Genomic DNA, 11,564 nt, shown 5'->3' on the forward strand with positions numbered 1-11,564 from the left:
CCGTCTTTTTGCGAGTTGTGGTAAACAGCGCATCTCTGCCGTTCATTCACTCATGAAAAAAAACTTACTACAGTATTCCATCCGTTGCTCCTCGAAATACCAGCACTTCTGAGGTACGTTTTCCATTATTATTATTCCTCACAGCGCTGCGAGACAGTGTAGACAAGTACACGTATCTGAATAAACTTGATGTGTTTTCTCGAGCTGATATGTGGGCGTTCACAGTTTGTATGGGATCGTCTCAGTCATTTGCGTTTGAATAGCGCGCGCTCTCCGTGGGCGGGGCCGATTAAAACGTAATGAGCTGAGATGAGCTCGACTGGAATCGCTCTCTTTTAATACAGATTTCACAAGATGAGAATATTTGTTTTTTATATAAATTACTTCATTTAAAAGAAGAGAATTCAAGCTTCATGCCTGTGTGTCTGTATGCCTGTTTGACTGAGTATTCGCTGAGTTATTGTTCATTTTCGGACGCGTTTCAGAATGGACTTCACTGGCAGAGAGAAGGCAGAACTCGCTTCGTGTTTATTTTTCTTTATTTGGCAAAAAGCAAAACACTTTGTTTTTATTGTGAGTATACACAAAAATAATACAAATTTAACAGAATCGATTGATGTATGAAACTCCTATGGAAAATCAAAGTCAACAGAGTATTTATGAGTTTCTTTTACACTGATAAAAAAAAAAGCGAGCTGGTATCGCCGGCGATACAGCCAGCCTCAGGGGGTTAACTACGGCATCAGAATAATTCCCCAGGGAAAATCTTTCCTTTCCAACCTACTATCAAAAGCAGCATCAATACCCTCTCTACACGACAAAGTCACCTTGGATGAAGCTTGCAAAATGGAAATGCGGCTCTGGCAGAAATTCCTGTCTTCATGGAACGGCATATCCTCCTTTTATAACGACTACGTCACACAGCCAGAAGACATTCAGCTGTTCACAGACGCAGCACCTTCCATAGGATTCGGCGGCTACTACAGCGGCCGCTGGTTCGCTTCCGAGTGGCCACCAGAGTTCAGCCATTTAATTCAGCAGCCAGACTTTCCCTCATCCGCACTTTACGAGATGTATCCCGTCATTATAGCAGCCCTCCTTTGGGGGCATGAATGGTCCCGACATTCCATACTCATCCACTCAGACAACTCAGCAGTAGTTGAAATCATAAATAAAGGCAGATCCAGTTCCCTGGCGATCATGCAATTAGTCCGCAGACTGACACTTATATCGGCGCAATGTCAGTTCATCATCCGAGCAGCACACGTTCCAGGATACCACAATAGCATAGCCGACTCATTGTCTTGTTTCTCTTTTCAGAAGTTCAGAATCTTAGCTCCAGAATCAGACATCCATCCCACGCCAGTTCCACCGTTTTCAGCCACCATCTTCAACTAAATCCTCAGCTGGAAGAACTTTCACATGCTTCGCGAGAAGCTATTCTCAACGACCTCGCCCAGAGTACCCTCTCTGCTTACTTGACCGGTTGGAACTGTTTTAAGGCTTATCACTCCTTTTACCAACTCTCATTTCCTCTAATGAACGTTTGGTCCATCTGCAACTTCATTACTCATGCCCATTCCTACCAAAATATCAGGGCATCCTCCATTCAGACTTACCTATCCGGAATTAACTTTATCTACAAACTCGCCACCGGCGACCAATGCCAAACCATTTCTCACTCCCACGTATCTATGCTTATCAGAGGTCTACGAAAACAAGAACCAGTCCTCAACATCAAACGCTTACCCTTAACTTCTGACCTCCTGAGCCAATGCATCCACACATTACGTTCCGGCTACTTGAGCCCATCGATCGACCAATCATTAGAATGCATGTTCTTTCTCGCATTTTTCGGCTTCCTGAGATGCTCCGAATTCGCCCCGTCGACTTCAGCCTTCAATCCAGCCATTCATCCCAGCCTCTCAGACATCACCGCTCATACGCCTGATTCTCTGATATATAACCTAAAGAGAAGTAAAACCGACCAATTCGGAGAGTCGTTTCCAATTTACATTTTTCGCCTCCGCTCCTTCGTCAGTCCTTACGAGCCACTTTCGGAATACGTTTCTTCCAGATACGCCAACCATTCATCTCCTCAATTCACTCTTCCTCATGGAAAACAGGAAAATGGCCACGAGATTCTGGTTCAGCAAACACTTCCAAAGTATTCTCAGGACCTCCGGCATATCTCCCGAACATTACTCTATACATTCATTCCGGATCGGAGCAGCCACCACGGCCACCAGCATGGGCATCTCGGACGAGACAATCAGAGTCTTAGGTCGATGGTCATCCGAAGCGTACCGCTTGTACATCCGCAATAATCTAAACGATCTCCGTTAAGCTCAAGCCCGCATTGTCTCATCCAAACCTTTTGGGGGTCTTCAAGTAACTCAGCTTACTGCCTACCGAGACGAAGCCCCCACTCTGAGTCTCCCGGGTCAGACTCCCTGATCAGCCAGACGGAGATCCGTCGTTAACATCTTTCCCCATTTCCTTCGACCCTCACTCATTCACAAAGCTAATTCCGTGCAGTTGTGGCGTGGTCCTTGCTAGTGAAATATAGTTAACAAGTTAATTGAAGTTCGGGAGCAGGACCACACCTCAACTAATCAGCTCTCTCTCCCCGTCTGTATATATACACTGAACCCACCTTCACCACACTGTTCGTCTCAGTTTTTTCGAACCCCACCCACCCCTACCCTTCCACCTCTCGCTCTCGACCCCACCCACCCTTCCAACTCATCCATCCATCCATCCATCCATCCCCCCCGCCCTCAACCTCTAACTCGACCCCACTCACCCCTCCCCTTCCAACTCATCCATCCATCCCACTTCCCCCCGACCCCAATCCTCTCTCCTTCAATCTCTAACATCTCAATTTTACTTCCACAGGCTGCATCCAGGGAGGTCTTCAAGTAACTCAGCTTACTGCCTACCGAGACGAAGCCCCCACTCTGAGTCTCCCGGGACAGACTCCCTGATCAGCCAGACGGAGATCCGTCGTTAACATCTTTCCCCATTTCTTTCGACCCTCACTCATTCACAAAGCTAATTCCGTGCAGTTGTGGCGTGGTCCTTGCTAGTGAAATGGGCAATATTTGGTCTTATGAATCTATTGGCAAATCTTTTTTTGCTGACGGTAAAATGAATAACTTTATATATTTAAGCTATTTAACTTTACCATTGTAGCCTACTAGAGCGCTGTTTTGTACATTTGACTGAATTTTTGCTTTATTTCCTATAAAGCTTCTTATACCTTTTACTTATACTTTTATAATGGCTATTATTGATAATTAAAACTGACATTAAAAAAAAAGAAACAGGGTTGTGTTTTATATTTTGCTTTGTTATAAATATGCAGTGAAGATAATCAATGTATGCTTTGCCTGAACCACATTTGTGTGGCTATTAAAAGAGGCATAGTGGTGTTTTATAACATATTTTGTTTTATTGTTGCCTAAAATATACATAACGAGATAACCGGAGTAGCAGAGCAAGCTGAGTGACATTATCAAGAACGCTGCTGTTCCATTAGCAGAATTACCGGACCTGCGTCCTCGAGAGTTCGTTCTCCTGAGTCGATCTTGGCAAGTCAGAACTACAGAGGATGAGTGTCAGAACTTTGCGTACTTGAGAAATGCCCTTGGACTCTGCAGGAATGTGGACTTCGAAGGCCAGAGTTGAGAACCCCTGTCTAATGCCGGGTATACACTACATAAAATTAATCGAATCGCTGTTCCTTTCACACTACACAACTGTTTTGTATCATGAAGTTGCTGTGCTTTACACATTTCACAACCGATCGCTGACTGGGGATCACACATCACACAATATTTCACTGGAAATAATCCCCATCAACTCTGTTTTGTTTCCAGAATGCATGCGTGAGAAGTGATACAGGGAATGACGTAAGATCACGCTTGAGTGAAATTCTGCCGCAAGACTGGATTCCTCCACATTACAAATGTTGGTCTGCAAGAATCTTGTGATCCAGGTTGGCTGTGTGCTGATATGCAGTGAAAAAGAAAAAAAAAGAAAAGCAAGACTATGGAGGAGAGAATGGTTGGGGAGACGACAACTCCTCGTGAAATTTCCCTTGCGCTGTTTCTTGCTCTCTCATTGGCTGTAGGACGTCAATGTCATTTCTAGTCAAAACACATTTCACACTGCAACACTTAAATAGTAGACAGTTCAAGATATTTATCCAACTAAATACTTCATGGGCATCCACGATGCGTCTGCACTTCTCTTAGATCGTGTCTTTGATAATTCACACTATGCATGAGCGAGCACCAATTTATCTCAGATTTCATGCTTTTTGTCAGCGAGCTCCAGAAAACTGCCGGCCAGTGAAAATTGGGCCTAAAGTCGGTAGTGTATACGCTGCATTAGAGCATTCATTGGATTTTGTCAGAGAAATCATTTTCTGACAATACAAATTTGGTGACACTGTCACATATTGGTTAAAAGTTATAAGCCATTGTTTTACACAACAAGTAGCTTTATTTAAGCTTTTAATGGATCATAAACCATTTAACGAACACTTGTTCTAACTAATGCTTGCAGTTATTTTCTCTTGTAACTACATGGGATTAAGTTCAAGACTTGAATATGATTATGGGATAAATATGCATTTCCAGGTACAGACTGATCATTATTTACCCTTGATCTGTTTTGAATCAGCAAGTGGAAGAAGCCTTCATGTTGCCCTCAGTCCGAGCTGTGAGAGAAAGATGAAACATCAGATTACACAAACACATCAGCTGAGCAAAGAGAAACATTTGAGTTTAACAATGACTTCATTTTTCACTTTGAATCCCTCACAGGACTAAACAGTCACTCCTTAAAATGAAAGAAAACATTTAAATGTACCGTTTAAACATTACCTTCCTTGTGTTTGTTCTCTAGCTGTTCGGCCAGATTATTCTGGTTCATCTTCCTCAGGATCTTCACTGTGATCTTCACAGCTTCTTCTGGTCCTAAACGTGCCACCATCGTGTCCACTGTGTCAAAGACATCTGCGTTCTCCATTTCAGAAGTTGAAATGCGCTCATGATTCTTCAAGTACCACTGAAACTCCTTCAGTTCATCTTTTCCTAGATCCCTCAGTGAGTTCACGAGCAGCTCTTTAACAGACGCCATATTCCTTCGCTGATTCACTTCTGCAGGACAAAAAGAAAAAAATCTTCAGTATTTGTCACTCTAAACACAGTAAAAGGTCACTGAGGGCTCATTTTCCATCTATGTTGATTATGGAAAGTAAACACCATGATAGGATGCATGGGGACACATAGAGTGGGTCAGACATGATTTTGTTAATGGGTCAGACATGATTAAACTTAATTTTCTTCATTAAGTTTTTGTAGAAAGCCTTTCTTTAAAGTGAATTTCGTTTTGTATAAATTGTATCTTAATTGTAATAAATTTTTCATCAACCATTGCTACCAAGTAAAAAATATAATTTCGAGCCCTGCAATATAAATCATGACATGGAAGCGCCCGCGCGGTCACTTGCATTGCACGCGAACAGGAGCGCATCTCATCATAAATTAACCGAAACTCAGACACGAGAAATATCTAAAGAAAGCTTTAAATGCCTTTAAACAAAACAATACAAAATGAAAAGAAATAGGTAACTCTCTGATTATGTAATCCAAGATGTGCATTTCTCTCTAGGCTATAGGCGCGTTCACTGCGGAGATGGCGATTGTCAACTATATCTTTGCAGCAGACACTGACAGAAAACACCAGTTTATTAATAAAAATCAATGCACGCGTGTCACTGGATTTACAAATGCACATCTTGCTTGTTGCACGCACACTCGGCACGCATATTATGTCGAAATAACGAGATACTGTGTTGAAATAACATTATTAATAATAATAAATCTTTAATAATATTTGATTTAATGCCGAATGTTGTGCTTGTTCAATTTAATAAAATTTATATTTTAATTGTGATCATTAAAATAATTGAATATTTAATATTAAGTGGCCAATTTTTGCTCATTTATTAAAAGTATTTATATATAATATAGCTAGTACCTCCTCAGCACATGTTAAAAAATTATCTGGCGCCACCCCTGGTTATAACGTCGGGCTCATAATTACAGTTAATGTGTCGGGCTGGGCCGGGCTCGGACACAACGGGCTCAGGTAGGGTCGGGCTTGATTTTTTGGGCCCGATCTAAGCACTACTCCTCATTACCCAAGCAAATTGTTTGGGCTTACATGTTGAGGCTCTCTGATAGCAGTATCTTCAGGCTAACGTAAACCGGAAGTTCGTTACCGGCTTGTTCTATGTTGCCATAGCGATCACGGGAAAGGTCAGAGTTCGGGAAAGTTGTGGATACTTAAAAAAAAAAAAGGAAAAAAAAGTGGTTTTATTTATTTTAAAGCTTAAGCTTGAGTAAGCAAACTGTACTTTTTATGTAGTTTATGTAATAAATAGAACCTTATTGTAAAGTGTTACTGATTAGTTATACACCGATTCAGTTCACTGTTGGAAAGATCAGTTGTTTTAACCATTCATTAAAATGAATCGGTTCAAAGGAGTCATTAGTTCGCGAATTGGACGTGTCATGAGCGATGTGTGATTATCCTAGCAGTTAAGACATGGACATCCAAGATTTGTGTCAACACAGAAAACATTTCATCACTGGATAGTTTTTTTCGTTTAATTAAAGTGTTGTTTTATGTCAGCTGAATGTCCGGAACGCTTTTCAGAGAAGATTTATTTAGCACAATTCACACCAGCGGTAATTCAGGAAAAAAAATCTCCGAATGCCCTACTACAACATGAAACTTTGGTCTTCCGACCTTTTACCACCGTGTCGATTTATTTTTATTAATATGTACGAGGGAGAGAGAGCAAGACAGCGCTTAGTTTGGAGACGGTGAAATCTTGTTTTCGCCTGGCTCCGAAGAGAGAGAGAGTGCGCGCGCGCGACCGGCTCTCTCTCTATCTCTCTGCTCGTTCTTTCAGTTAAACATGTGCCCTGTCACAAGCGCAGCAGTTCATCTACATTACTCACCGATCAAATAAGACTTTGGCGGGCGCTAAAACAAGTTCAATGCAGGAAAATTCATGCGTGAGTTTCCATTAGACTCGCGTGGTTGTAGCCAGGCGTCTCATCCAATGTCGAGCTCAGTAGTTGACGCTGTGTGCTTCAAGATTCTGACGCAAGTGCTAAGATTCCGATTGGCCAAGAGAAAAAGTGCTAAGATTCCGATTGGCCCAAAGAAATGTAAATTATAAGAATGATCCAATATTGTTTCGCAATTCTAGCCTGCATGGCATGCAGATGAAGGGCTGCCGGCTGCCTGCCTGCCTGCACCCCCCCCCCCCAAAAAACCAGTAGGTCCCCTGATGGGACCATGGCCACGCCGCCATGGCCGCCTGAAAGGTTCTCTCCTCCCTGGCCGCCTGCGCTGCCTGCTCCGCCGTGGCAGCCCGAAGGGTCCTCTCCTCCCTGGCCGCCCGAAGGGTCCTCTCCGCCGTGGCCGCCCGAAGGGTCTTCTCCGCCGTGGCCGCCCGAAGGGTGTTCTCCGTCGTGGCCACCCGAAGGGTCTTCTCTGCCGTGGCCGCCCGAAGGGTCTTCTCCGCCGTGGCCGCCCGAAGGGTCTTCTCCGCCCTGGCCGCCCGAAGGGTCGTCTCCTCCCTGGCCGCCCGAAGGGTCGTCTGCAGTTCCTGCTCCGCCCTGGTTGCCCACGCTTCACGACCCAGGTCCGCCATTAATATGCCCTGGTCCCATTCCCCTGCACGGACCTGGCCCTCCATCCCTCCCCCAAGATTTTGACAGCACTAATATATATGTATATATATATATATATGTAGTTGTGTTGTGCAGATTTCATTGTGTTGTGGCTCATTTCCGGTGTGTTGTTCAAATTTCATTGTGATGTTCACTACTGGGCCACCATAAGAAACCCTTACAAGGAGAGATAAAGTTAAGTAGGTGTCCATTATCACTTTTTAACGGACACCCTGCAGCCAATCAGAATCGAGTATTCACCCAGACCATGGTATAATCTGAGATAACAACCAGCTGGATGTACATTATCACGCTTATTACACGGCTACTTGCCACATAAGTAAATAATTAGACACAAAATATTGATCTGAGTTGAAATATGTTATTAGTTCTTTAAACGCAAAGCTTCCGCGGAGAGAGTTGCTAGCGCGGCAAGTTCACACTAGATCGACATTTAAGAGACATTAAGTAAAGTTAACTGTTAGTTAGAACAACTGTTGGATTTTACAATGGTAATTCACCAATAAGTAAGAAAAATATAATTAGACCTGGATACAAAAATCCCTTTACCTGCAGAAAGCTTACTTAACTCTATATAAAATATTTATGAGATTTTTTTGCAATGTTATTAGAAATTAATATCTTGAAAGACGTCATTTCTGTTTTCGAGCAGCTTTACATATATATTCACCTTGAGCTCATACAGTGTAGTTTAGAATCGTAAAGATGTTCTACAATATAAAGCTCCTCTTTCTGAAGAATTGAGATTAATTTAGGTTTCACAGTGTCACTAAACATACGTATGATATCACAGATCTTTCTCATGCTCTCCTGACTGGTTAAACTGTCATGTGTGATTTCTGAATATTGTTCCTCATGTATTAGTTTCTGCTGACACAGTTTATCTGCAATGATCCCCAACAATTTTAACCCCCTGAATGAGATCTGGCCAGTGGTTATCAAAAAAATTGTGATTTACCTTCCTCACTATTCAGATGCGTCTCGTCTCTCTTAGGACGAATCAGATCAAGATCATCTTTCTCAATCGTTGTAGTCCAGACCTCCTCCTTATCCTCTTCTCTGATAAGAGTAATTTGAAGATCATTCTCTAGACGAGTCTTGACCTTGAAGAAGTTTGGGGGAGTTTTTCTTGTGAATGTGATCCCTTCTTTGGGACGGATAGAGGCACCAGGAACATCAAGAGTGTGTGGCGTGTTCATCCGAAGTGGCCTGTCAGGTCTGGGATATGGTATTGGGTAACTTGACTTTTCTTTCTTGTCAACTTTTTCTTCTGCACGATCATCAACTGGAAACAAGTAGAGATGTAGAATGAGAGGATCTTTAGAATGCATGTAGAGAAGAAGATCACAGTGTTCGTACCATCCCATTATCCAACTTATAATTAATGTTGTAATAGAGAAGGATGGTTGGACAATCTTAGCATGGAATCGGGTCAACTGCACAGGTTCTGTGGTTATTCCCTCGTCTTTTACGGTGAGGACTTTCACAGCATCTTTGAGAGAGGGGTCAGACTCTCCTAAACAGGCGTAATGGGGCAGATGAACTTCCTCCAGTTTCCCTGAGATCACCGTCACGTCAATCACTGGACCGATCCGGTTGCACTGCAGCCTCTCCAGCTCTGCGTTGAGGAAGAGTCCGTCTACGGTACGGTACTGAAGGGTGACGACACAGTCACAGACCCATCGCATTCTGGTCCTGACACACTCGTAGCGGCCTGGGTCAGTGCTGACCCTGAACTTTGACCCTCCTTCATCTGTACAGGCCAACGGCTCAATCTGAAGCCACTGATCAGAATCAGCTATATGGACACAAGACTGACAGTTCAGCAGCGGGTGAATATCGAGCCCAGAAGGTTTGGGCTGAGAGAACCTGTGAAGAACCAGAAGAAGGCAGAAGCAAAGAGTCAGCTGCTTTTATTCATCTCAGTTAATGTTATTTTCAATGTTTATTAATACATTATTAACATCAAAAGTTGTATCTGTCAATATTATTTACTGGACCTGAACTAACATGAACTAACAATGAACAGTTGACTAACTAACATTAACAAATACAGTTAATGTATTAACGAATGTTAACTAATGGGACCTTATTGTAAAGTATTACCAACAATTCAAAACCAACAACATACACACAGTTTACTATAAAAACTATTTGACAGGCAGTTTGACAGAGAGAAAATATAAAGCTAGTATATAATGCTGCGACTGACACCTGTGATGTCACTCACTAATAACAAACAATCTAATATAACAAACACATATATACTATAATGAGAGTTTAATTCACACATAATTGTCCAGTTATGTTTATGTTTAACTAGCCAACATGAACTCTATATTCTCCATCAATAAGCTCAAGCTGAATAATGTGTCAAGTCTTCTATAAATCAGTGTTTTTAACTGTGGATATTTTCACAGAGGTGGACAGATAAAGACCATCAGCAGTCTGGGGTGGACAGAAATGTTCATTATCAAACATAATAAATGAGTTTGACTATAAAGAACTGGACTGTTTTACTGCTTACAACACAACTGTCTACAGTTAATTGTGCTTGATTGTAATTGAGGGAGTGCTGGAATAGATCAAGTAATACTGAGTGAATTTGACTATTTCTGTCTTATTACTCGTCTGCAGGAATATTAATATATAATTAATATATATTAATATTCCTGCTGTAAGAATTGATAAATTAGGGAATTCCAGACAGTCTGTTTTGGGGGTGGCCAGGCCCTGAGAGGACAAAAGGACCTCTCTGGAGATTATCATTTGAACTGGCCCTCGTGCACCATCGAGACGAAAGTCTCACCTCTGAGTCATCTTAATCTACATCTCCTTCCCTCTCCCCTCACCCCCTCTCTCTCAGGCTCAGACGATCACCTGATTTCACCCAAGAAAATGTATAGTTTAATGTGAATGATTATCACAGAGTATTTTCATGTTTGGTATCATTTAAAATGTCACAGTGCGACTGGTACAAATGTCCTATTTCCAGAATAAGTGAAACACAAGGTAATAAGGTTTTTGAAGGTTTATGGATAACTAGCATACAAGGAGGGGTTGGTCTCTCAAGCAAATGGTCGCGCACACCCAAGAGGTGTTACAGTGTACCTCTGAATGCAAATTTCTATTGTTAGCACATGGTTCCAGGTGAAAAGGTTTGTCTATTTAAGGAAGTGCAGCAGGGAGATCGGGGCCTTTTCTGTACCTCAGATCGGTCCGTTAGGCTGGGAGATATAGATCTCTCAGCCTAACGTATTTCTTAAATGTTGGGTTTGCATCTTCTCTCTATTCCAGAGCATATGATGTTTTGTATCGATTATCTTTGAATTGATTATGAAATTGGCATGATACATTTACCTGACATAATAAATTGTTACATTTGATTATTCTTACTGACTTTGATATTATTTTCATTGAAGAGTTAAACGGAAGAGTCAAACATTCACTCATGATTAATGATCCACAGATATCATTAAAACCTTTTCATTTATGGAGTCAGATGAAATAAACGAGAGAATACATAACTAAATGTATTGTAAATTTAACCAACCAATACTTTGCATGAGTGAGGACAGAACATGTGAGACCTTCCCCGTGTATTGGCGAACCGGCAGATTGGACCAATTTCACGGGCCTTACACTGCAAAAAGGTTACTGGCCGAAGGGCCCAAACCCGTATGTATTCATTCTAGGAATCTTTAAAAAATCCCTTTACCTCCCTTTTTTTATCGCTACAGATAAAGCGTTGTCGGGATGATTCCGGTTTGAGAGGCTACGTGG

General features: G+C 42.0%; 1 protein-coding gene and 1 long non-coding RNA gene across 18 annotated transcripts in view; one reads left to right on the top strand and one right to left on the bottom strand.

Moving 5' to 3' along the window:
- The window catches only part of LOC309495366 (uncharacterized protein), a 242,578-nt gene that overhangs the window by 161,113 nt on the left and 69,901 nt on the right, over nt 1-11,564 (bottom strand). For 11 of the 17 annotated variants that reach the window (XM_082165051.1, XM_082165050.1, XM_082165055.1 and 8 more), the window contains 2 exons: nt 8,740-9,650; nt 4,893-5,168 (listed from right to left, as the gene is read on the bottom strand). The exons of 4 other annotated variants lie outside the window; for them this stretch is intronic. In XM_082165051.1, the coding sequence (XP_082021177.1) occupies nt 4,893-5,168; nt 8,740-9,650 (1,187 nt within the window). Of the gene's footprint in view, nt 1-4,668; nt 4,727-4,892; nt 5,169-8,739; nt 9,651-11,564 lie in introns of all 17 variants that reach the window. 2 more of the 17 variants (XR_014204635.1, XM_082165047.1) reach the window with 1 other exon arrangement.
- The window catches only part of LOC309495508, a 120,547-nt gene that overhangs the window by 105,367 nt on the left and 3,616 nt on the right, over nt 1-11,564 (top strand). The gene's annotated exons all lie outside the window — the stretch shown is intronic.

This window comes from Leuciscus leuciscus, assembly GCF_965113295.1.
Source record: "Leuciscus leuciscus genome assembly, chromosome: 3".
NCBI lineage: Eukaryota > Metazoa > Chordata > Actinopteri > Cypriniformes > Leuciscidae > Leuciscus > Leuciscus leuciscus.